Raw genomic sequence first — 27,748 nt, 5'->3', positions numbered from 1 at the left:
CTACTTTTATTCCAGGTCTCTTCCCTTTAGGCCTCCTCTTGCCGACTATGTCTAGCTATAGCACTTCAAACCCATTGGCTCACTTTGCTGTATGGGACTGGCTGTAATCCCAGCTGTAGCCACTTCTCCTTATGGCGCTGCTGGGACTGAAGAGCTTCCTAAAATCGTAGTATCTTGGAGGTGGGGCCTCTGCCCTTGGGCACGGAAACCCAGACATCAATAGCATCAGTGTTTCCAAAAATACCAGGTTTCCAGCCTGTGCTCTGTCTCTCCTACACCCCGGCCATTAAGTTCAGCCCATAGACTCATATTAGGTGCCCTTTGGTCTGGTCAGGAAACGTCCAAACATCACCAGCAGGTAAATGTAATGTAAAGTTTAGACAATTATAAATATTCTTGAACGATGGTAAGTTAAGTGTATGTTGAATTTTTGTACTTAATTTTATGAAAAGCTGCAAACATTTGGAGCCAATGCAAAAAATGCCCATATTTGTTTGTCTGTAAATAGAGTTGTATATTATACTTTCTAACATACCCAACAAAGCATTTTTGATTGCAGGTCTCCATATTTTCAGCAGTTTCTTTAGCAACACCCGTTTCACAAATGGTTTTTTCATTGTTCGAGGGATATTCTTCGAGTTCTGGTGAATGTGATTCTTCAGACACCATTTGTACATTTGCAAAGGCAGGCTCTTCACCTGACTTGCAATTGTTAATTTCTTCCATTCCCGGATCAGATAGTTTATTTTGACATTTCTTGGCTTCCCCTTCATCCTCATGCAAGACCGCTTTCTGCCCATGCTCCCCTTCATGACCACTGTTAAAATAAAGACCAATCATAGATTACTCCAACACTTTGATGAAAATGCAAATTAAACAATGATCATCTGGTTTGAAATTCGGCTTAAAAGTTTGGCCTACCATTATTAATACTCACCACCTTACTTAAATAGCAAAAGGAGCATCATGCAATGAAGAACTTCTCAAGAAAGCAAGCAGACATTTCATATCTTACTAAATACAGACAAATTGCATTTTAAAATTTAGCACAGCATTGGCCTTCTAAAATATTCCATTATTATTTTTGTTTTCTGAAGCAAAAAGTATCAACAGCTAGACTACTAAATTCCATAAAAGAGTTATATTGGACTTGAAACATCAACTCTGTTTCTCCCTCCACAGTTGCTGCCAGACATGCTGAGTTTTCCCAGCAGTTTCTGTCTTTATTACTAAACTCTATGGCCAAACAGGAAGTGGTAAAGGAGCAGCAAGGATCTGCTGAGCGACAGAGAAAACAATTAGGATAAAAGGAAAAATAAATCCATGGTATTAAGCCCCATTCAGCACATTAAACTTCAAGTGTTCAAGTGATGCAGTGAATCAATATCAAATGTTGCAACCTCTGATTATTGATCCATAATCAAGCTCGTCTTGTACAGCCCCATGGTCCAGAGGCAGACCAGTGTCCATCACAGTACCTATTTGCAAATCTTGGCAGTAAGCTTCCATTTGGTTATTGTCATTTCATGAATACAAAATCACAACTGAACAGGTAGAAAACATACTGATCAGACAGAAACTAAAACTACCAAGTTTGACCAATGAAGCTCAAATTAAAAGTGAACAATTTAAGAAGCGCAATACAATTAAACCAATTTTTGGGAAAATGCTTTAGGCTGCCATCTTATGATTCTCCAATAAGTTGAGCAGTTATTACTGAAAAAACAAAATCATAAAAATAAATTACCAAATTTACAAGAAAAGACATCTCATAAGTTTGAAATGTCTATTTCTATCACAGGTTTGTGCTATTGCCAAGCCTGAAGGTCACAGCTCTATCAGCATTAGACCTGGAAACTCAAGCTGCACACAACTCCTGTGCATTTTACTTTTAAGTTTTGATTAACAACAAAACCAGCAATTAAGAAGATGCCAGTAAATTAGAATCCCTGCTCCCTTGGTCATGTGACCTTTATCCTCCCGTCATTTATGAGGGACAACAAATTCCTGCTAGATAGTGACAAAATTATTTGTCATTGATAATTTGTCATTGAAAGCATTGATAAGAAACTATACATAATTAAGTTATGCATGATTCCAGTGACATTCAGGAATACTACTCTGGTTTGGCTTTTACTCTCTGAATGCAGAGGCCCGGGTGTAGACCTACTTCCCTACAATATTCTCCACTGTACAAAAGCATTACATAATCCCACTGAAGCAAGGAAGAACCTGTGTGTGATTAAGAACTCAGGAAGGCCATGCTGCAAAAATATTTTGAGTGCATCGGCCACCATCAGCTTTTGTGTCCATCAACTCATGTATTCATGCACCCAGCCCAAGTATTTCCTATTAAAAAAAATTCCAATTAAGGGGTAATTTAGTGGGCCAATCCACCTACCCTGCACATCTTTGGGTTGTGGGGATGAGACCCACGCAGACACGGGGAGAATGTCCAAACTCCACACAGACAGCCTAAATGTTTCCTGACTGGCGTGTCCACAGGGTTGCCAATTACTCTCTCCAACGTTCTTGCTTTTGTGCTCTCCCACCTTGTCATACTACAATGGCACAAAGGCATCCTAGACCAGAGTGCCCTCAAAAATTGAAATCAGATCTACAATTCTTCAATGGCTTCATTTTTATCTAAAAGTTCAGAAAAGATGAATAAAATGATAGAAAGAGAACTGACCTAACACTCCAGTCACTGCCTTGAGAAAGTTTTGCTCTTTTCGCAGCATTCACAGAGTTTTTCATATCAGAAGAGTACGTTCCAACTGCAGGTTCTGTTAGCAAGTCACTTGTACATTCTTGTGACACAGCATCCACCACTGTGTTGCTTTCAGCATTTTGTATGGATTTATGCTCAACCTCAACAACATGAGCACATTTCTCCTCTTCAGGTTTTTCAGAAGTGTTGCAGCTAGGTTTCAGAAGGATTTTGCATAAACTGGATTAATTGATGGAGCAGTAAAAAGACCTTAATAAAATCTTCAAGTGATACAATTATTAGGTTGTGTTACAATGTAATAAATCAGTCAAAACATTTGTTTGATATTTTCACTTTCTGCCCTTTTCTTCTTTAATATACAAAGCATATGGGCAATCAAGAAATCAACATTACTCAATTTTATTGCGTCGGCATTGCAAGTACCAAAGTTCATAATGTTTTTAAAAAGGACTGGCATTAATTCCTGGAAACCAATACAGTGGGTATTTTGTTCAGTGTTCAAAGGGAACATTTACAAAATAGAACAGAAAGGTAGTTTAAAAAGAAAGTAATCTCAAGCATAACTTGGGAAGTTATTAAAATAACTGATCACCTATAACATGGCCTAGCTATCATGACATTTTGCCTGAGATGCCAAACCTTCATGAACTTGACAAAACAGACCCTTCAGCCAACACACAATTAGTTGAATATTTTCTAGGAGTATTGAGTCTACAATTTTGCTTAGTTATCAGATTTTCTGCAGGTGCCTTTAGACTGTAAAGCAATCTGCATTTAAGCATTTACCATTTTACAGCTCTGACATAATGGGCACAATATCACAAATTAAAAATGGGTCCTGCTGATTAGATTTGCTAAGGTCCAAGATCTTCTGATCAGTGGTGAAGTACCCCAGTTCTGCTCACACCCTGGGGTACTGATTTGAGTGATGCCATGGGTTCTGGTGGTACCAAGGGGCAGGAGCGAGGGAGTGGTTTGACACTCCTCCTGATAAAAAGGCCTGCAGTCCTGAAGCAGGACTTACATCTACTTGGAGCACCATTAAATAAATCAGTTTAATAATTGGGCAAATATTAGGCAGACTGAAAGCAAGTTCGCAGGTACAGCAGGCAATAAAGAAGGCAAATTGTATGTTGGCCTTCATAGCGAAAGGATTTGAGTATAGGAATAGAGATGTTTTACTGCAATTGTATAGGGCATTGGTGAGGCCACACCTGGAATATTGTGTGCAGTTTTGGTGTCCTTATCTGAGGAAGGATATTATTGTTATGGAGGGAGTGCAGCTAAGGGGTACCAGGTTGATTCCTGGGATGGCAGGACTGTCATATGAGGAGAGTGTAAATCGGTTGGATTATATTCATTGAAGATTATAAGAGTGAGGGGGGATCTCAGAAATTTACAAAATTATAACAGGATTAGACAGGGTAGATTCAGAAAGAATGTTCCCGATGGTGGGGGAGTCCAGAATAAGGGTCATAGTTTGAGGATAAGGGGTAAACCTTTTAGGGCTGAGGTGAGGAGAAATTTCTTCTCCCAGAGAGTGGTGAATCTGTGGAATTTGCTACCCCAGAAAGTAGTTGAGGCCAAAACGTTGTGTAATTTCAAGAAGAAATTAGATATACTCTTGGGGCTAAGGGTCTAAAGGGATATTGGGGGGGGGGGGGGGGGGGGGGGGGGGGGAGTGTTCAGGGCACTGAACTTGATGATCAGCCATGATCAAAATGAATGGCGGAGCAGGCTCGAAGGGCTGAATGGCCTCCTCCTGCTTCTAGTTTCTATGTTGCAACACCCCAAGTTTGCATGTTAACAGCTCTCAATGTTCACCGCTGCTGAAACCGGAGGATCTGGGTCCATGAACTTTATTGAGCAGTGGTTAGCACTGTTGCCTTACAACACCATGGACCTAGGTTCGATTCCAGCCTTGGGTGATGAGTTTGTACATCCTCCCAGTGTCTGCATGGGTTTTCTACGGGTGCTCAGAGTTTCCTCCCAGAGTCCAAAGATGTGCAGGTTAGGTAGGGTTACGGGGATATGGTGGGGTGTCCTAGGTAGGGTGCTCTTTCAGAGGGTTGGTGCAGGCTCGATGGACCGAATGGCCTCTTTCTGTACTGTAGGGATTCTATGGATTATAAAACACAATTATGGTCAGCTTGCAGGGTGTACATCAGCATAAGGATAAGGTAAAAACTTTTGAATTATCTTTTTGTGTACCTACACCACATGGACATTAGCGGTTCAAGTACACGGCTCACCACTATCTTCTCAAGGAATGGGCACTAGCCAGCTGCACCCACATTCCTTGAAAGAACAAATAAAAATATGACCAAAAAGCTTGCTTGAAATATGTTAAATTACAAAAGATTAAGGTTGTATAATTATTCTTCAGAGTGGCAGCAGCACATAAAACACCGAATGGCAATAATTGCACAATGTAGTTTATTGTGGTTTGTGAGAATTGTAACGTATCTACACAAAATTCACTTTACCTTACAGTTTTGCACACATTAGAACCAACCCACTGATCTTCTACATTAACAATTCCATTTGCGTCAGTTGCTAGTTTGAGTTCCGATGTGACAATAATATCCTGAACTTCGCCTGCAAGCTTCTGAAGATTCCATTCACTTTCTACCACAAACTGTGCACTGGAGAGAAAGTCAGATTTTTCATAATAATAATCTTTATTGTCACAAGTAGGCTTACATTAACAGTGCAATGAAGTTACTGTGAAAAGCCCCTAGTCGCCACATTCTGGCACCTGTTCGGGTACACAGAGAGAATTCAGAATGTCCAATTCACCTCAAAGCTAGTCTTTCGGGATTTGTGGGAGAAATCGGAGTGCCCGGAGGAAACCCACGCGGACACAGGGAGAATGTGCAGACTCCGCATAGACAGTGATCCAAGCCGGGAATCGAACGCGGGACCCTGGCGCTGTGAAACAACAGTGCTAACCACTGTGCTACCGTGCCGCCTTTGGATCAATATCGCGCATCAGGTCATCCTGGACAATTTCCACACGAGGCCCATACAGATGAATTCTGCATGTAGAAACTTAAAATAAAACAAATAGATTATCCTGAAGAGTCAGGCATCAAGTACACACCTGGGGCGCGATTCTCCGAAATGGAGACAAAGTCCCGACGCCGGAGTGAAAACCGGAGTTTTCCAGGAGCGGCGTCGCGTATTTTACGCTCGCTGGGCCTTGGCGTCGCGTAGAAAGCGGCGCTTAATCACCCGCGCATGCTCGGTTGCCATCCTCCCCAAGTCCACCCCGCAAGATGATGGCGGATGGATCTTACGGAGCGGCGGAAGAAAGGAGGTCCTCCTTTAGAGAGGCTGGCCCGCCGATCGGTGGGCACTGATCGCGGGCCAGACCCATTGGAGGCCCCCCCCGGAGCAGGAACCCCCAACCCACCCCCACAGGCCACCCCCCCAGCGTTCCCGCGCAATTCCCACCGGCAGCGGCCAGGTGTGGACGGTGCCGGCGGGAACCTGTCGTGTTGGGGCGGCCGCTCGGCCCATTCGGGCCGGAGAATCGCCGCTCGCCTTTTGCAAACGGCGATTCTCCGAGCGGTGATTATCCGAGCGGCCAGCCGTGATTCTTGCTGCGCTGGTTTTGGGGGTGAGAATCACAGCGGATGTCGGGGCGGCGTGGCAGGACTCGCGCGGCGCCCCGGCTATTCTCCCACCCGGGGGGGGGGGGGGGGGGAATTCCGCCCCAGATCTTTTGTGCAACAGGTCTGCTGAGATGCTGGACACATTTTCAGGTTATGACCAGCAATAATATCTTACAGCACAAATCAGTATTTTAAACCATTTAGCGATAATTCATCAAGACCTGTATACGTTACTGGTACAACATCTTGCTTAGAGAAAATGCAGGTAATTTAGACATTTAAAATATCAAAATCTGACTTCCGGTGGCGGCTATGAAGGCTATGAAGGAGTAAGTCGTACATTTGGTGGCTCCCACTCGGGTCGGACTTTTGGACCTTTCCCCCCCGATTCATTACCGGATTTGATTTGAAAAATTGATGACGAGGCAATTGTGAACTGAATTCCCACATCGGTGTATGGAGAGGAGGACTACGAGTGCTCGCAAAGGCAGAAACAGAAGGACAGTGAAGGCTTGGGCTAAAGCTGCACCGGGAGGAAGCATGGCGGAGGACTGGACCTCTGGCTTGTCGACCCAGTGGTCAACGGAGCAGTTGATGAAAGTTATCTGGGCAGAAGCAGGACTACTTGGACCCGATTAAAGAGCCAATTTCGCGGCTGGAACTTAGATTGGATGCCGAAGAACGGACGATCCAGAAAGTAGAGAAGGCGCTGGCTGACCAGGACGAACATCAAACAGCTGTGGAGTTGGAGGTGGGGATGCTAAGAGACCAGCAGAAAAGGCTCCTGGAGAAGGTGGAGGACCTAGAGAATAGGTCCCGTCAGCAGAGCTTGAGGATCGTTGGGCTCCCAGAGGGATCCGAAGGAGCGGACGCTGGGGCATATATAGCGGCCATGTTCGAGAAGCTGCTGGGGGATGGGGCATTCCCCCGAACCTTGGAAGGTGGACAGGGCTCACAGAGCACTTGCGCGGAAGCCGCGAATGGGAGACCCCCCCCCCCGAGGGCAATGCTGGTGAGATTCGACAGGTATCTGGATAAGGAGCACGTTTTACAGTGGGCCAAGCAGACCCTGAGCTGCAAATGGGACAACAATATCCTGCGGATCTATCAAGACCTGAGTGCGGTGGTGGCCAGGAGAAAAGGGGGTTTAAACCAGATCAGGTCGACCCATTTCAAGAAAAAGGTGACGTTTGGGCTGTTGTAACCGGCCCGCCTCTGGGTCACATACAAGGAACAACATTTCTATTTCGAGTCGCCTGAGGAAGCGTTGGACTTGCGAAGAGGAAAGGACTGGTGTCGGACTGAGAACTTTTGTAGCCATCTGGGATGGGCACCCCCCGATTACTAAATGGGCACTTGCAAAGACTGCAGGGAAAATTGGACAATGCTAAGAAACAAGCAGGTGCAAGCTCTGTATGTTGATTAGAACGTTCAACGCTCAGACAGGACAGAAAGTACCAAATGATTTACATACTAATGAGCCATCTCCTGGGACAAAAGGGAAACATTTAGATACACAATGTTAGGAGAGACTCCCCAGCGCCAGAAGAAGCTAAGACAAAGCTGACTGACAGTCACCATGACACGCCCAGCGATCATGGAACCACCCCTCTATTGGAGGACAATCAATACCGATGATTGGGAAAGACCCAATTAGTTGAGGCCAAGTTCAAGGCCCGCCCAAAAGACCGCGAAGCCTTTTGCAGTACAAGAGGTACCACCCAAGGGAGAATCTTTCTCCTTTGGCTTTGGCTCTCAGCGAAGAGAGAGACCAGCCTAGCAGCTACAGCAGACCAAGTAAGTTCCAAGTCAACGCACGCTACGAGATAGACGCTCCTACTTGCTACCCTGTAAACAGCTCAACCCAGCAGCCTCAGAACCGAGCAACGGCCATTGTTCCTCTGACTGAGTGGGTGCCCGAAGCTAAGTATAGGCTTTAGTAATAGTGGTAGTTTAGTTTGTAGAGTTTATGCACGAGTAGATTTGACTGTGTGTAATTAAATGAGCATTGCTTTTGAACTTACTAACTGGTGTATCGAGTCATTGATCAGTATTCGGTTCTGAACCTTGTGTCGAAAGATACCTGGCGACTCTTGAGCAAACGTGATTAAATAGAGCTAATTAAGAACCAACCAAAAGTTAGCAACATTTACTGGCGACTCTGGTGGGACTCGATTTAGAAGTGGCCTAGTGAATTAGTTTCCCTTCAGTCCGTATGAAATGATCAATTGAACACCAAGCTACCCCAACGTACGTTTTATTCACAGCCGGGACTTGAGCACTGTACATCAAAGTGTCTACAGATGCAAGTCGAAGTTAATACAGCAGATAATTACTTATATAATAAAATGACAATGTTTCCTTCCCAAGGTCAGGCCCTTTACAGGAGGCCTGAGAAATACAGCATTCTGTGGCTCTCAGCTAAAATATTGTTATCTGTAGAATTAGAAACGATTCCCAAGGCCGTGTTTTGTTACTGCAACTGTCTAGCGCAAAAACATAAGAGATAACACAAATTCCGTTAGACCAAAAAGTTCTTTTTATTTCATTTTCCCATCAAGCTTGATTCTAGATCCAAACTAAAACTCGGTTTGACATCCAGTAGCTTGATCCATATTCTCAGTGTATCGAGTCATTGATCAGTATTCGGTTCTGAACCTTGTGTCGAAAGATACCTGGCGACTCTTGAGCAAACGTGATTAAATAGAGCTAATTAAGAACCAACCAAAAGTTAGCAACATTTACTGGCGACTCTGGTGGGACTCAATTTAGAAGTGGCCTAACCACTCCGAGAGAACCCAAAATTTGAATTGAGAATCCAATTGGGAACAGAAAGAAAAACCACAAGCGTCAAAACAGTACTGATCAAGCCTCTGAGATTCAGAAGTGTGTTAATGCATGCGTACTAACAGGAATATAAGGTAAACCTGAGAGATTTTGTTGCGAAAAACTGTTGGGAGTTTTGTAGGCCGGAAATTAGCGTAAGCCGTACCCGTGTTTACATCACTGCTTTATCACCCCCTGTTCCAAATTCGTTAGAGATCCTAGTAGAGAGAATGGCAATGAAGACAATGGAACGCCTTATGAACCCCCAGGAATTCGAGGTCGCAGCGACTAGTAGAGTAGGACAGTGTCCCGTTTGGGAAGAAGAGATCAGGGAATATCTCAAAGGGAAAGGATGGCCCCTTTGGAGTGAATTCTGTGATAATGAGGAAACAGGACCCGGGAGTATAGGACATACTTGGTGTGAGAACCTGTCAGAGATCCACAAGAGGAGCTTAGGGAAAGCTCGCAAGTCGATGGCAATCATGTCCTGTTTGGCACAAATGCGAGGCACAGAGGAGGTCGTTAGGACGCTCCATAGAGAGATAGGGGAGAGAGACAGCAGTAGTGAGGTAGACTCGAGTGAGGTAGAGAAAGAAAATCAAGATCTGAAAGAGCAGTTAGCAGCAAGGGACAGAGAGGTGGATGATGCCAAGTGGGCACATCAGTCTTGTCTCGCGCATTTGAACAGCTTTCAGACACAATACGATAAGGCCTACCAGGACACGCAACGTGCGGTCTTGATAAGACAAGAAACAGAACAGCAAGTTGAGAAATTTTAGAAGCAGTGCAATGATTTGAAAGCAGCCCTTCGAGCACTCCATACTTCCACAACGGAACAAAGGCAGAGCTCCGTAGACCTTGCAAAGTGCCAGAAGCAAATTGCAGAATTGCAATCTCTGCTGTCCGTGCAAAATGGCTTTCAGAGTACATTCGGACCCCAATTAGATCAAGAAAACGGCCCCGATTGGCAAGAATTGAATGAGACTGCCCATAGATACGTACATGGGACATGTACGCAGGAAAAACCCCAGAAAAGGAGAGTGCCCCAACCCCCAACCGAACAGGCATAACACACCCCCATGAATCCTGTGACCACACACCGCAGGGCCGCAGGAGAAGGAGAAGCAGACTCCCTTTACACAACCCCATAAACCGTGACCCAATTACGGGACGCGTGTGGAAAAATTACACCGTTCCTTCCCACATCCAACCCCCACCAATTTTTCGCGAAAGTCAAACAACAGGCAACCATGTACGGCCTGGACGAAAAGGAGCAAGTGAAGCTCACAATTTTAAGTCTCGACCCTTCAGTCGTAGCAGCCCTTCCCGACCCACAGAATGTAGGAGGAGGCACACTCCAAGAGATGCACACAGTGATCCTTGATGCAATCGGCTTTAACAGAGGAGACCCCATAGAAGGCCTAAATAAGTGTAGGCAAAAGACAGAGCACCCCACAGCGTTTGCTGGAAGTTTTTGGATTCACTTTACCGCAGCTTTTGGAGAGTTAGCCCATGCCCATCTGTCCTCAGATAATATGGTCAAATGGACCCGAATTCTAGTCTCCCACGCCACAGAAGCAGGGCGAAAAGCTTGCGCAAATTAGGACCCCTCAGATGAAGCCCACAATGAAAAATGGGTTTTGAAGAGATTGTCCCGCGCTTGAGAGCAATCAATTGCAGGCAAAACCGCATTTATAACACCCGATGAAGAGCAGGTAGAAATGAGCACAGTTAAAGCACACCAGAACCCCGCATGGGTAAATGAGGGCAGGAACAGCCAACCCCAGCCCAAAGCTCAGGAATGTTATAATTGTGGACAGCTAGGACACTTTGCACGAGAGTGCAACGCGCCCCAGAAGCAGCAGAGAAAACAACAGACAGGCACCCTAAACAAGAATAGGGCGATCCATAGCGTTAGCGCCCGTTCAGAGAGTACAGACATGAACGGCACCGACTGACGGTGTTCGGGCTCCCCAACTTGGGTCTGCGACACCCTTTGGGACAAGTCCGGTAGACCGGTAGTAGCAGACAAAATTCAGGGACAACCTGTGGAATTTCTTTGGAACACAGGAGGGTCCCGCACCACACTCAATTCCTCCACGATGTTCCAGAGAAACACGTGGCCCACAACAGACACCATTACACTCAGCGGTTTTACAGGCCATTTACAACAGGGACACATCACAGCCCCTATAGCAATACAGATAGGGAACATCGCAACCAAGCACCCCGTAGTTTTAGTTGATCTGCCCCAGACAGCAGAACATATCCTTGGGATCGACTTCATGAGCTCCCATAACCTTTCTTTTGATCCAGTTAACAAGTGTGTATGGAAAATGGCAAAGGCAGCACGAGCCCCCACCACGCTCACAGTAGGAGAATACGTAAATAGGATTAGCTCAGTAGGAGACTTCTGGTTCGACCCTCGAGCCATTAGTGCAGACAAACAGGTTAGGGCAGTCCTGCAGGAACACAAAGCAGCATTTGCACAGCACAAGCACGACTGTGGCAGTTTGAGTGGCTTTGTGAGCGTTACAGGTCCCGACCCTAAACACCAAAAGCAGTACGGATTTCCCCAGGAAGCAGAGGGAGAAATCTCCAAAGTGATAGAGAGTTTGTTGGATCAAGGCGTACTCAGATCAGTAGCCTCCACAAACAACGCACCGATTTGGCCCGTCAGGAAACCGGATGGATCATGGCGACTGACCATTGATTACCGGGAACTGAACAAAGTAACCCCACCAGCAGCCCCCACCGTAGCCACGAGTCCCGAGACCATGCTCAAACAGGGACTCCAGTCAAAAAAAAATTTGGTTTTGGACATTAGTAACGGCGTTTGGTCCATTCCATTGGCTAAAGCGTGCCAGTACAAATTTGCCTTTACATTCCAAGGGCAACGGTACACGTGGGCGTGCCTTCCACAAGGCTTCCACAACTCCCCCTCCATTTTCCACCGACAGCTGGCAAATGGATTAGCAAAACTTTCTTGCCCCGATTGTCTGGTCCAGTATGTAGACAACTTGTTACTACAGACAGACACAAAGGGAGAGCCCATTTCGCTTCTCGCCCAACTCCTAGCACTCCTAAAAGAAATTGGTTGTAAAGTCAACCCCAAGAAGGCCCAGATTCTGAAAGAAAAAGTGATTTACTTGGGAACAATGATCACTAATGATAAACGCGAGATCGAGCACAAGAGAATTGACTCGATCGTCAAATTGCCCCTCCCCACAATGTCTCAGCCCTCCGGTCATTTTTAGGACTAGTTGGTTACTGCCGAAACCATATTGACGGTTTCGCCACTAAAGCAGTGCTCCTTTCCGAACTTCTCAAGAAGCAGGCACCTTGGGAATGGCTTCCACAGCATACAGATGCCGTGGACGCTTTAAAAAGAGCACTCAGCACAGCCCCTGCACTACAGGTCTCAGATTCACATTCCCCGTACGCTAGCGAGGTAGCAAGCACCGACCGAACCCTTTCGGCCGTGCTCCTCCAGGAACGCCACGACCAATTACGCCCCGTAGCATACGCCTCACCCATGTTAGCCCCCGTAGAGCAAGGATTTTCTGCCTGTGAAAGGCACCTGCTCGCAGTTTTTTGGGCAGTGCAATACTTTGCATACATTACAGGACTCAACCCCATCACCATCCTCACAGAGTGCACACCAACACAGCTATTGTTAGACGGCCGACTTAAAGATGGCAGTCAGCCAAATCCGCGCAGCCCGTTGGACCCTTCTTTTACAGGGACAGGACATCAAGGTAAAGAGAACCAAAACCCACACATTCCTTGCCGATAAGCTGCAGTATGCAGGCGCCCCTCATGAATGTGAGATCATCACCACTAAACACAACACAGGCCCATTTATTCCCAAAACACCCCCCAGGAAAACAGGTAGTACACCCCAGAGACCCCAGCCCACAGACACGTGCGCGCCCCTAAGGATTTATGTGGATGGCTCATCTACAGTGTTAAATGGAGAGAGACTTACCGGTTGCGGTATATATGTAGAGGACGCGCCCGAGATGAAATTTCCTTGAAATTGCCAGGCCACTTAGGCTCGCAGGCAGCAGAGATTGCATATATTGTAGACCACCCAGACTCGTTCCCGACCCCAGCAGACATCTATTGAGACAGCTTGTATGTCTGCAGTAGTTTGACAGAGTTCCTACCGCTCTGGGAAACAAGAGGATTTGTTTCCGCGGACGGTAAACCCTTACCCTCAGCCCCATTACTCTGCCATATCTTAGAGACAGCGAAGGATAGGAAATACGGCATAATTAAGGTTCGCAGTCATCACCGTTCTTCCCCCCCCCCCCCCCCCCCCCCCGGAAACGTTAAAGCAGACGCCCTAGCGAAGGCAGGCTCCAGGCATGGTTATATTTGGAACCCCCCCCCCCGCCGAAAGCACCCCAGTACTCGCAGTTCAGGTCTCACAGGCCAACATTCAGTATTTAGCGAAGGCCCAGAAAGAGGACGAGAAACTCAGGGAAGTTTTAAAGGGAACCTTCCCAGCACCGTCCGACAAGTTTAGAAACGCAATCACAACACACGACGGTGTGATTTTAAAAGATGGCATTTATATAGTTCCCAGCCAGGACAAGAACCAGATCATTTGTCAGTTCCATGACAATCATGGGCACCAAGGAATTGAACCCACCCTAGCCCACCTCAGACCGCTTTGCTGGTGGCCTGATTTAAAAACCGATGTCGCACACTACGTAGAGAATTGTTTAAGCTGTGCCCCAATCCGGACAGATATGCTAAAAAGGCTCAACTTAGCCATACCCGCCCCGTTAATGGACCCTGGACAAATCTCCAGATAGATTATATAGGACCCCTACCCCCGTGCAGAAATGGTTACAAGTATGTGTTGGTGGTCATAGACACCTTCACAAAATGGGTGGAAGTATTTCCGTCAAGAACTAATACGGCCAAGGCAATGGCTAAAATATTGACACACCACATCTTTACAAGTTGGGGCCTCCCACGCAGTATAGAGTCCGACCAAAGCTCCCATTTCACCACACGTGTCATGAAAAACGTCCTCACGATTTTCGGAATTACACAAAAGTTCCATATCGCATACCACCCCCAGTCAAGTGGTATTGTAGAACGAATGAATAGAACGAATGAATAGGACATTGAAAGCCACCTTCAGGAAAATGGTTCAGCAAAATAATGGCACCTGGGATTCAATACTCCCATTTGCTTTGATGTTTTTAAGAAACACAGTAGCTATATCCACAGGTTTCACCCCCCACACCCGCATGACCGGACGCCCCATGAAAGGCACTGAGTATTTACTAGGACTGGATTTTGCCAGCCCCGCAGTTACAGCCCTCCCACATGAAAACGCGGTCACACAACTAGTACAGAACATAAAGGCAGCCCAACTCGCCGTAGCAGTGAGACTTGGAGCCAGGAAGAAACAGAGCAAGGCCTGTTTCGACAAAACAGTACACGCCACTGAGTTTACAGTAGGGCAACAAGTTATGCTTTCCCTTTACAACCCAGTTCATTCCTCTCACCAAAATTTTCAGGACTGTACTCCATTTCGGACAAAGTCAGCCCCTCAGTATACAAAATAACCTATCCCAATGGTAAGTCTGCATGGTTTCATATAAACCAGCTCAAGGCTTACGGCCCAACGAATAACCACACACATCCTGCTCGCAGCAGCAGACGATCACTCCCCGCCCACAGATGACGTATTCCTACCATCCCCCAACCACTCCAGCCCATCCTCAGACACGACTTCAACTCCGCCCCCAGAGGCACGACTCCGCCTCCCCCTTCCCTCAACCAGTAGCGACAGCGAATCCGAGCATGATTCTACCGGCCCATTTGATATCACATATCAAAGCCCCTGACCCAGGCCCGACGATTACGGATTGAATCATAGTAGCTCCACCCTTGACACACGATTCTGGCACCGAGACAATTCATTCAGGCTCATCCGGAATGATGAGATGGACCCCAATTTGCCCCAAGCAGCTTTAGCATGGTTACTACAGACAAGAGTTTGGCAGCTGGGAGAAGATGACTTAGAGTCTGACTCCCACCAAATGAATCCCTTTGCGACCCTGTTCGCTATTAAGCAGTGAGGTGTCCAGATGATGGGAAAAAAAAGGAACCGCTGGAGAGATACAGTGTCTTTTCTGATGGAACCTGCACCATGTTTGTTGAATGTTTGTTCGTTAGTGTTATCGTTAAGTGTTGTGTGTAAACTTGGAACGTTTTTTCACGGCCCCAGGTCACCACCCTCTTTGACGGCAAATGGCTGGTAGAGGATCTAGTTTGTCCCCAGAAACTTGTAAATGGAACAAGTTTGTCCCAGACAATAGTTCAGAGGAACTACTTTGTCGACAGAACCTTGTTAAAGGTACAAGTTTGTCCCAGACAATAGTTCAGAGGAACTAGTCTGTCGACAGAATCCGACTCATAGTTGCTCTCCTAATTCGAGAGACAGCCCCCCACGACGACCACATTCTTACCCGTTCTTGCCGGTTGCTCAGGCAGTGGAGAAACGGCATTGGTCCCCGCCCTGCCTGAGGACCCCCCTCTGGTCAGCTACGCTCGGGTAGAGCAATACGGCATTTGATCACCGTCCTACCCTGGGATTCCACCCATTTCTTACCCGCTGCGGCCCATACGCACCCCATTTTGGCTCATTACGTTCAAAATTCTTTTGTCTGGTTTTGGCAACCCTTAGGTTGCTTCCCTATGCTATTTACATCCTCAAACACTAGGATGGTAAATTACACAGGCTGTGAGACAGCTTGCAGTACGGCAGTATTTTCTTAGATGTCTTGTCCAAATATTCGGTTTAAAAAAAAAATGAGGGAGTCACAGGTGGTGACCAATTATAAAGGGAAATTGGCAGTAAAGGACAGACAGACAGACATACGAGATCTTAAGATAATAACAGAAATTATGCTTGTGTTCACAGAACTCCAGAAACCTCAGGAACCCCAGAGGAAGGCAGAGAAGAAATCCGACAAAGATGAAGATGAGAGTTTGGCTGATGATGGATAAATGAGAGTTTAGCTCAAGATGGATTGGAACTTTATGGGAAAACAAAATGTTAGATAAAGCTGTGTGTGCAGGAATGTCAAGACAGGCTTTTTGGTAGCAAGCTGTAATCACTTGTTTTTGTACCAGACAAATTGCATTAACGGCCTTGGGAATGGTTGCGCTAGCTTTAAAGATAATTATAATTGAGGGGATCGGAATTATAATTGAGCTGAAAGCACAGATAGAATGCGAGGGGGCTGCCCTCAGCAATGAACCAAAAATGTATAAAAACTGCTGTCAGATGTATTGACTTTGGCTTACTGTTGTAACTCTCAGAGATACAATGGTTTTAGCACCGGCCGAGAAATAAACATATGTTAAAGTAACTTGGTGTTCGATTGATCATTTCATCCGGACTGAAGAGAAACTAATTCATATTTGGCGGCAACGGTGGGATCTCAACGAGCCTCGCCAGGAGCAGTCGGTGTAACTGACAGATCGTGTCCGGAGGTGAAGGAGGGATTGGGCCCCCAAATGTGAGTACCCTTGTTACCACTTTGGATTCCCCCTCCGCTGCACCGAGCGCGACCTAGTCCTACCGTCTATTTCTGGAGAGACTCTTACGAGATCAGGTCAGTCCGGCGAACCCGTTACAGTCCGGGTTAGAGGCGCGGGAAGGGTTGGAGTCCCGTAGGAGGTTAGAGTCCTCCTCAAATTCTGGGTTGGAGTCCCGTAGGTTAGAGTCCTCCTCAAATTCTGGGTTGGAGTCCCGTAAGAGGTTAGAGTCCTCTTCGAATTCTGGGTTGGAGTCCCGTAAGAGGTTAGAGTCCTCTTCGAATTCTGGGTTAGAGGCCTGTAAGAGGTTAGAGTCCTCTTCGAATTCTGGGTTAGAGGCCTGTAAGAGGTTAGAGTCCTCTTTGAATTAGAAAGGTGCCTGGCTGTTGATGATCCTTCTGGTTGCTTGATACCTTCGCGATAAAAGGTTGCCCTTAAAACAAGTGATTGTCTCAACCAATGTCTTAACTTGTTCGACACTCCGGGTTGACTATTGGCTACAGCAGAGAACGGATAACTCCGTCCAAATTATAGAACTTCTCACCAGGTGCAGATGACGCCTTAAACTCCACAATAAACAGGGTTTCATCGTTGCGTACCCTGTCGGAACACTCGAACAATTTCTTAAATCTGTTAGTTCTGTCTTTAATTCTCTGAGTCTGTCTGTCTGTTAGTTCTGTCTTTGATTCCCTGAGTCTGTCAGTCTGTTTAAATCAGTCCTCTCTCTCTTTTCATGTTTCATTTCCAGACTTTGACCTTCTAAAAGTCACTTTCGAACAATTGCCTAAGCCTCCTGATTGGGTAACGGGGCAGGCTAAACCCGTTTAAATTCTTGATTGAATAGGCGATTTAGGATCGCTACCAAAATTAAATAGGTCACCACAAGGATCATCCAAGGATAAAAGACAATGGGTACTACTCTGGATAGTACCTCTGATAGTGGAAGCGCGCTTCAGACTCTTTGTGAACAGTATCCGGAACATTCTCAGCAGCTGCGGCAGTTATCGGGAGAATTGGATAAGAATTTGGGAAAGGGGAAATGGCCCCTGGGAGGATCAAAAGATTTGCCTACGGTTATAGAGGCACAGCAGATTATTTGGCAACATAACCGTAGCTCCACAGCTAAAAAATTGATTGAGGTATGGCGGGAGTACTGCCAAAAATTTAAAAAATACATCTTTATTGGCTAATTGGCAGGCTAACGCTTTAAAATTGGGTATTGAATTAACAGAAGGGGGAATTGTTAAGACTGCGGGGGTTTTGAAAAAGGAATGTGCCCACCATAGAAAAAGACCTAAGTCTGTAAAACCCCCCATTTCTAAATCAGGAAAGTACGGTCAAATGGCCGGCCTTGCCTTGACCGAGGGAGACGATGAGGATGACCCTGAAAATTGGCAATATCATAGATTATCATAGAATTTACAGTGCAGAAGGAGGCCATTCGGCCCATCGAGTCTGCACCGGCTCTTGGAAAGAGCACCCTACCCAAGGTCAACACCGCCACCCTATCCCCATAACCCAGTAACCCCACCCAACACTAAGGGCAATTTTGGACACTAAGGGGCAATTTAGCATGGCCAATCCACCTAACCTGCACATCTTTGGACTGTGGGAGGAAACCGGAGCACCCGGAGGAGACCCACGCACACACGGGGAGGATGTACAGACTCCGCACAGACAGTGACCCAAGCCGGAATCGAACCTGGGACCCTGGAGCTGTGAAGCAATTGTGCTATCCACAAGGCTACCGTGCTGCCCGATATAGGGGACGACCGACCGTTATACCGCCACTACGACCGCTTCCACCTTACATTCAAGCACCTTATCCACGGTGACTAGCACTCGTTCTAAAACCCATGCTAATCAATTCCCACAGATGAATCAAGAGTTAGTCCGGGGAAAAGAGGGGGCAGCAGAGGTGGATTTCCCTGATTACCCAGACGATTATCAACCGGAGTGTCAGTTCCCCGTTCGGCAAGTTCCCAATATAGCATACAACCCTGCCAACCCCCGGGGCCCAAGAACCAGGCATGTCAAAATAATTATTATAATTAATAAATTAATCAAATTTGATACTACTGATTCAGTATTAATAAATTATACAATATGTTAATAATACAGTCAAACAGTTGATTGATCAGTAACATTTCAATAATAGTATTTCAGCTCAAATTCATCGATTGGTGGTACAGTTGGGTTAGTTTGAATCATTCTAATAGTTGGTACCCTGCGTTTAGCGAATAGTTTTTTTATTCACTTAGCACATTGGTATGTAATGTACATACCAGCTACACAGGAGAATAAGATTATTCTTATTGCAGACATTCCAGTGTGTCCAAGCCACCCACAAATTTTATCCCAGAGAGAGAAAAATTGGGGTGGATCAAGTTTTTTGATTTCTTTTTGGATATGTAATGCCAAATCTTTAACTTCTTTAGTTATTGGGAATGAAAGTGCAACATTCTACACTTTGACATCTTCTGGATTATACACAAAAGCTTGTTGAAAGGGTTAATTTTCTTGCAGAGACAAAAAGAGGCGTATAGCTTGGAATGATGCCATTCACATCTCCAAACTTTTTTTTAAAAAAAATATTTGTCACTCAAATGGACTGGGAGTAAAAGTTGGATTGCTGCCAAATTCCGGTTATCAAATGTCCTTGAACGATCTGTTCTTTCGGAATATAGATTTGCCTCTAATCAAGAGTTGTTTTGGTTTTTAAAAAAAAAACAGCTTCCACATTGTTTGAAGTTTTAATTTCCAGGCTAATTTTAAACATTTATTGTAAAATATCAAACCCAATAACTTATTAAACATATAGGTTTTCTGTAGAATAATTCGTCGATTCTATTAAAGAAAGCACTACTAACAAGATATGTTAATTTCTTAAAATTAATAAAGCAATATTCAGAATAATGACAGTTCTCTTAAGTTGACAGTTCCTGACAATCCCGCCTGCACTCAGATCCTTGCTTCTATTTACAGCAGCCTCCAGTCGGCGGCTAACCTTACCCTCCAGCAGGACATTGTGGTTTACAGTTCCCACTCTGTCACGGCACTGCTCGGACAGCTTCAAACCCAACATTTAACCATGGCTCGGCAGAACAAATACGAGATTTATCTACTGAATAATCCCAAGCTCCAATTTCGCCACTGCACCACTATCAATCCAGCAAGTTTTCTCTCCGAACCACCCTCGGAATGCTCACAGCCGGGCCACGATTGCCTGACGCTCCTCAGAGAGGAAGCCTCCGTGCACGATGATCTCACTGATACTCCCCTTCCCGATGTAGACTCAACTGTTTTCACCGACAGCAGTGCTTCCGTTGGCGAAAGGGGGGATAGATTGTCAGGGTACGCTATAGTTAATCAGCAGGGAGAAACCCTGGAAGCAGCAGCATTTGAAATGCCGTTCTCCGCCCAACAAGCCGAGCTATTTGCACTTATCCGAGCGTGCGTGTTAGGAGAGAATAAGAAAATAAACATTTACACAGACTCCAGATACGCATTTGGAGTCACACACGACTTGTCAATTATGGAAGAACAGGGGATTCCTTACATCTGCAGGCACTCAGATATCCCACTAAACAGTTAGTTACACAATTACTACAGGCTTTAATGCTCCCTAAACAAATAGCCGTAATAAAGTGCGCTGCCCATACGACAGGCAAAACCCTGGTGGATGCGGGTAATCGGCAGGCGGACCACCAAGCCAAAGAGGCTTCTCGCTTAAAAGACATAGTGGTACCAAAAATGAGGAGCCAGACTAAAAGCTCCAAGGGTCAGTCTCCCTCTGAAAAACCAATGCCGATCATCACTGACGTCATTCAGTTACAGGACGCTCCTGCCTGTGTAAAAAGACTATGGGAAGAATTGGGATGTTGTTATGATCCTGTAAACAAATTGTGGGTCACCCCGGCAGGGCAAACTTGTATGCCCAATGCATTAGCAGCCTGGGTCACCGAATGTGTTCACTTTGCAACTCATTGTGGTGCGCAAGCTACGGGTGATGTATTGCTCAAAACTTGGTGGCATCCAAGGCTGCAGGACATAGCGCAAAACATTAGCAGTCGTTGCCTAGTATGTCAGCAGTATAATCCTGGAAAAGCAATACCCTGTGAAATGGGCAAAACCCCGCTACCGGAAGGTCCCTTTGAGACACTCCAGATGGATTACATTGAGCTGGAAAGATGTCAATGTTATAAACATGTATTAGTTATTGTTGATGTATTTAGTAAATGGATAGAAGCTTACCCCACTGTCGATAACAAAGCTTCCACGGTAGTAGAAGTTTTGATGCGAGAAATTGTTCCTAGATTTGGGATTCCATAGCGATTAAGCTCTGATAATGGACCTCATTTTGTGGGACAGATCAATGAGGAATTTGATACTCAACTGGGAATAAAACAATAATTACATTGCGCATACTGACCCCAAGCAGCGGGAATGGTAGAAAGGGCTAATCAGACATTAAAAACAAAACTGGCAAAACTACAGGCAGAGACTGGAGCCACTTGGCTCAAATTATTGCCTATTGCCCTCTTCCAAATACGTGCAACCCCAGCTGGAAAGACATGACTGAGTCCCGCCGAAATTTTATACGGAAGATCCTTGCGTACTCCTTGGGATCAAGGGAAACATAGGGAAGTACAGTTTCACCATATGACCACTGAAATGGCCAACTATGTGATAGCCTTGACTAAAGTACTAAAAGGCCTCCATTCACGGGTACGAGCTATTTATGAGGAGATACCTCCCTTGTCCAGTTCTGTCACTATTAACCCGGGGGAGTATGTTCTGATTCTTAATTGGGTTCGGAAAGGATTAGAACCCCGATGGGAAGGACCACACCAGGTCCTACTCACCACTCCCACTGCTGTAAAAGTGAAAGGCAGAAATGCCTGGATCCATATCCACCATTGTAAGGTTGTGAAAATGCAATAGAGAATAACCCTCTGTTTCGAGCCCTAGGTAATAAATTCAGCATCATTTAAAGGATGAAGGACAGCCTTATTATCGTAACCCTGCTGGGACTTTTGGAAACTGGAGGAGAGGCCAAGCGAAGAACCTGTGGCCCCAAGGGAAGACGGACTCATCACCTCTGTCGAGGAGACACCTTACAATGCACCGGTCAAGACTCAGGAGAAGGACCTTGGAACGCGACCCCTGCGGATGGATGTTCGGCCTACGTACAACGGTGCAATCGGACCATACTCATCAGTGGAGTGACTAAGGGCAACCTACCTAATAATAAAACCAGAGACATTACACGTGTAGTGTCTCCCACCCGCCCTCCTCCTCTAACCTAATAATAAAACCCATTGGTGTGAGGTAAGTACCATATTTTATTATTATTATTTTTTTTTTAAATTTAATTTAGTTGTTAGCCAGATCTTGGTTGAAAGTTAGAGGGATGGCAGGGAAGGGAATGCAATGTTCCTCCTGCAGGATGTTTGAGGTGAGGGATGCCGTTAGTGTCCCTGCTGATTTTACCTGCAGGAAGTGCTGCCATCTCCAGCTCCTCCAAGACCGAGTTAGGGAACTGGAGCTGGAGTTGGAAGAACTTCGGATCATTCGGGAGGCAGAGGGGGTCATAGATAGCAGCTTCAGGGAATTAGTTACACCAAAGATTGGAGATAGATGGGTAACTCCATTTGCCACCTCTCAGCCCAGCGCTGCAGCTTATCTATGTCCCTCTGTAACTTGTAACATCCTTCTGCACTGTCCAAAACTCCACCGACTTTAGTGTCATCTGCAAATTTACTCACCCATTCTTCTACACCCTCCTCCAGGTCATTTATAATAATGACAAACTGCAGTGGCCCCAAAACAGATCCTTGTGGTACACCACTAGTAACTGGACTCCAGTCTGAACATTTCCCATCAACCACTACCCTTTGTCTTCTTCCAGCTATTTTCTGCAGTAGCCTACCATGGGGAACCTTATCAAACGCTTTACTGAAATCCATATACACCACATCAACTGCTTTACCCTCATCCACCTGTTTGGTCACCTTCTCAAAGAACTCAATAAGGTTTGTGAGGCACGACCTACCCTTCACAAAACCGTGTTGACTATCTCTAATCAAATTATTCCTTTCCAGATGATTATACATCCTATCTCTTATAAACCTTTCCAAGATTTTGCCCACAACAGAAGTAAGGCTCACTGGTCTATAGTTACTGGGGTTATCTCTACTCCCCTTCTTGAACAAGGGGACAACATTTGCTATCCTCCAGTCTTCTGGCACTATTCCTGTAGACAAAGATGACTTAAAGATCAAGGCCAAAGGCTCAGCAATCTCTTCCCTAGCTTCCCAGAGACTCCTAGGATAAATCCCATCCGGCCCAGGTGACTTATCTATTTTCACACTTTCCAGAATTGCTAACACCTCCTCCTTATGAACCTCAAGCCCTTCCAGTCTAGTCGCCCGAATCTCAGTATTCTCCTCGACAACATTGTCTTTTTCCTGTGTGAATACTGACGAAAAATATTCATTTCACACCTCTCCTATCTCCTCGGACTCCAAGCACAACTTCCCACTACTGTCCTTGACTGGTCCTACTCTTACCCTAGTCATTCTTTTATTCCTGACATATCTATAGAAAGCTTTAGGGTTATCCTTGATCCTACCTGCCAAAGACTTCTCACGTCCCCTCCTGGCTGCTCTTAGCTCTCTCTTTAGGTCCTTCCGAGCTAACTTGTAACTCTCGAGCGCCCTAACTGAACCTTCATGTCTCATCTTTACATAAGTCTCCTTCTTCCTCTCGACAAGTGTTTCGACTGCTTTAGTAAACCACGGTTAACTCAGTCGACCACTTCCTCCCTGCCTGACAGGTACATACTTATCAAGGACACGCAGTAACTGTTCCTTGAACAAGCTCCACATTTTCATTGTGCCCATCCCCTGCAGTTTTCCTCTCCATCCGATGTAACCTAAGTCATGCCTCATCGCATCATAATTGCCTTTCCCCCAGATATAACTCTTGCCCTGCGGTATATACCTATCCTTTTCCATCACTAAAGTAAACGTAATCGAATTGTGGTCACTATCACCAAAGTGCTCACCTACCTCCAAATCTAACACCTGTCGTGGTTCATTACCCAGTACCAAATCCAGTATGGCCTCGCCTCTCGTTGGCCTATCTACATACTGTGTCAGGAAACCCTCCTGCACACATTGGACAAAAACGGACCCATCTAATGTACTCGAACTATAGCGTTTCCAGTCAATATTTGGAAAGTTAAAGTCCCCCATAACAACTACCCTGTTGCTTTCGCTCCTATCCAGAATCATCTTTGCAATCCTCTCCTCTACATCTCTGGAACTTTTTGGAGGCCCGTAGAAAACCCTTAACAGGGTAACCTCTCCTTTCCAGTTTCTAACCTCAGCCCATACTACCTCAGTAGACGGGTCCTCATCAAACGTCCTTTCTGCCACCGTAATACTGTCCTTGACTAACAATGCCACCCCTCCCCCTCTTTTACCACCTTCAACGAGCTTACTGAAATATCTAAATCCCGGCACCTGCAACAACCATTCCTGTCCCTGCTCTATCCAGGTCTCCGAAATGGCCACAACATCGAAGTCCCAGGTACCAACCCATGCCGCAAGTTCACCCACCCTATTCCGGATGCTCCTGGCATTGAAGAAGACACACTTTAAACTACCTTCCTGCCTGCCGGTACACTCCTGCAACTTTGAAACCCTACTCATGACCTCACTACTCTCAACCTCCTGTATACTGGAGCTACAATTCAGGTTTATCAAAGGGGTTGATTTATTTTGTGCTGTTATTGGGGAGGGGTCGCGATCCTGATCAACAAACGAGTGGTGTTTGAGGCGGGAAGAATAGTTTCAGATGGGGGAGGCCGGTACATTATGGTCAGTGGGAAATTGGAGGGGGTGCAGGTGATACTAGTGAATGTGTACGTGCCAAATTGAGATGATGTGGATGTTATAAAGAGGATGCTGGGGAAGATACCGGACCTGGATTCGCATAAGCTGGTCATGGGAGGGGACTTCAATACAGTTACTGACCCTGGTTTAGACCGGTCAAGCTCAAAAATGGGCAGTGTGCCAGCAATGGCTAAGGAGCTAAAAGGGTTCATGGAGCAGGGGGGGACCCCATTGGGCAGCCAAGAGTCAAGGAGTTCTCCTTCTACTCACACGTGCATAAAGTGTACTCCAGGATTGAAATTTGTATTCTGAGCAGGGCTTCACTGATAGGGGTGGTGGACACGGGGTACTCGGCGATCACAATCTCAGACCATGCTCCGCACTGGGTTGACCTACAGGTGAGTAAAGACAGTAATCAGCGCCCGCACTGGAGGTTAGACGTGGGGCTTTTAGCGGACGAGGTGGTGTGCCGGCGGTTGAGGAAATGTAATCAGAATTACCTGGAGGTCAATAACATGGGGGAAATTTCGGCAGCGGTGATCTGGGAGGCATTGAAGGCGGTGGTTAGAGAGGAGCTGATCTCTATACGGGCCCACAGGGACAAGGTAGACAGGACAGAGACGGACCGACTGATAAAGGAGATACTACAGGTCGACAGGAGGTGTGTGGAGACCGCAGAGGCAGGGCTTCTAAGGGAATGGGAGAGGCTACAGGCGGAGTTCGGCTTGTTGACCACAGGAAGGCTGGTGGAGCAGCGGAGAAAGGCGAAGGGGGCGATTTATGAGCATGGAGAGAAGGCCAGCAGAATGCTTGCACAGCAGCTTAGAAAGAGGGAGGCAGCCAGGGAGACAGGGATAAAGGATGGAGACGGAAACCTGATGGGAGACTCAGCAGGGGTGAACAAGGCGTTTAAGGATTTTTATAGTAGGCTGTATGGGTCGGAACCCCCACGGGGGCCAGAGGGGATGAGGTACTTCCCACGGGGGTGAATTTCCTGAAGGTGGACGGGGAGCTGGGAGAAGGGCTGGGGGCTCCAATCGGGATCGAAGAGATAGCGGAGGGTCTGAAAGCCATGCAGTCGGGTAAAGCCCCGCGGACGGACAGGTACCCAGCGGAGTTCTATAAAAAGTTCGCTGGGATATTGGGGCTGCTGTTCATGAGGACATTCAATGAGGCAAGGGAAAGAGGGGTGCTTCCCCCGACGATGTCACAGGCCACAATCTCGCTGATTCTGAAGTGGGATGAGGATCCGGAGTTGTGTGGGCCCTGCAGGCCGATATCCCTATTGAATGTGGACGCCAAACTGCTGGCCAAAATTTTGTCCTCTAGGGTTGAAGACTGTGTTCCGGACGTGATTGGAGAGGACCAGACGGAGTTCATTAAGGGAAGGCAGTTAGTATCCAATGTAAGAAGGATGCTAAATGCAATCATAATGCCCCCAGAAGGTAGAGAGGTGGTGATAGTGGTCGCAATGGATGCAGAAAAGGCTTTTCATTGAGTAGAATGGGAATATCTGTGGGAGGTACTGGGACAGTTCGGATTTGGATTGGGCTTTGATCGGGTCAGGTTGCTGTATCAGGTTCCTGTTCGAGCGTACGGACGAATAGGACAACATCAGGCTATTTTAGGCTACATCGGGGACGGGACAGGGGTGCCCCCTCTCCCCACTGTTATAGCTAGAGAGCCGCTGGCAATTGCGCTCAGAGCCTCAAGGGGCTGGAGGGGGTTAGTCCAGGGGGGGGTGGAACACAGAGTCTCACTTTACGCAGACGACCTGATCCTGTACGTATCGGAGCCAGTCGAGGGGATGGAAGAAATCATGAGGATTCGGGGGGAATTTGGCTGGGGTTTTGCATGGGCGGGTAAGACCCTGCGAGTAAAAAAGGGGATGATTGAGCGGAGCCGGGGGGAGGGTGGATTGAAACTTCAGTAACTATTATTGGGCGGCGAATATTGCCATGATCAGGAAGTGGGAGGTGGGGGTCGGCATGGGAACGTATGGAGGCGGCTTCATGTAAAGGCACCAGCTTGGGGGCGTTGACAACAGCACCTCTGTTGTTCCCGCCCGCACACGATACTCCACCAGTCCCATGGTAGTAGCAGCTCTGAGAGTCTGGGGCCACTGGCGGAAGCATGTGGGAGCGGAGGGAGCATTGGTCTTGTCCCCAATCTGCAATAACCACCGGCTTTCCCCGGGAAGGATGGACGGGGGAGGCGGGGGGGGGTTCAGAGATGGCAGAGGGCAGGAATTGAGAGGATGGGGGATATGTTTATAGAAGGGAACTTTCCTAGCTTGAGGGAGCTGGGGGAGAAATTTGGATAGGTGAGGAGAAACAAATTTAGGTACCTGCAGGTGTGGGACTTCCTACGTAGACAGGTCTCAACCTTCGTGCACCTACCACCAAGGGGGATTCAGGATAGGGTATTTTCCAGAGTGGGGGTGGGAGAAGGGAAGTCTCCGACATCTATATGGAGCTCATGGGGTCAGAGGACACGCAGACTGAGGAGCTGAAGTGCAAATGGAAATAGGAGTTAGGTGGAGAGAGGATGGTCTCTGGGCGGATGCGTTGAGTAGAGTTAGTGCATCCACAACATATGCCAGGCTCAGCCTGATACAGTTCAAGGTCATTCACCGGGCTCACATGACAGTGGCCCGGATGAGCAGGTTCTTTGGTGTGTCATAACATCCACTCATGTATATAATGAGATGCAGACAGGCAGTGATTGACACATACGATGACCAGTAAGCATACAACACAGCACAGCCAATCACCAGACAGGACACTAACACTATAAAGCCAGAGGGCACTAGGTTTCCCGCTCTCTCGGGACCCAGCTACTGAGACAGTCAGAGTCCACGAGCTAGCAAGCACAAACACCATGCGGTAGCTAGTAAGTCTGGTCAGGCTACTACAAGGTCACTAGTCAGATCAGTATAGTGTCGACCCACAGCTGAATATGTACAGCAGTTCATCTAGTTGAATAAAACAGTGTTGGATCTTCTCCTGTGTTAGACGTCTGTTTCTAACTTCCCTGCATTGAGTGCAGTCCACATCGAACCAACCTGCCTAACACATCATGGTGTAGAAGACAGGTGTGCAAGG

The 27,748-nt window shown here is 46.6% G+C and overlaps 1 protein-coding gene across 6 annotated transcripts in view; it reads right to left on the bottom strand.

The window, feature by feature from the left end:
* The window catches only part of LOC140425349 (ubiquitin thioesterase otulin-like), a 164,185-nt gene that overhangs the window by 47,444 nt on the left and 88,993 nt on the right, over positions 1-27,748 (bottom strand). For 3 of the 6 annotated variants that reach the window (XM_072509520.1, XM_072509522.1, XM_072509523.1), the window contains 3 exons: positions 5,218-5,376; positions 2,693-2,923; positions 536-817 (listed from right to left, as the gene is read on the bottom strand). In XM_072509520.1, the coding sequence (XP_072365621.1) occupies positions 536-817; positions 2,693-2,923; positions 5,218-5,376 (672 nt within the window). The remainder of the gene's footprint in view (positions 1-535; positions 818-2,692; positions 2,924-5,217; positions 5,377-27,748) is intronic. The other 3 variants (XM_072509521.1, XM_072509525.1, XM_072509524.1) reach the window with 2 other exon arrangements.

This window comes from Scyliorhinus torazame, chromosome 6, assembly GCF_047496885.1.
Source record: "Scyliorhinus torazame isolate Kashiwa2021f chromosome 6, sScyTor2.1, whole genome shotgun sequence".
In the NCBI taxonomy this organism is placed as follows: Eukaryota; Metazoa; Chordata; class Chondrichthyes; order Carcharhiniformes; family Scyliorhinidae; genus Scyliorhinus; species Scyliorhinus torazame.
The sequence above is the reverse complement of the archived record's forward strand: the minus strand, read 5'-3'. Positions and strand labels throughout refer to the sequence as shown.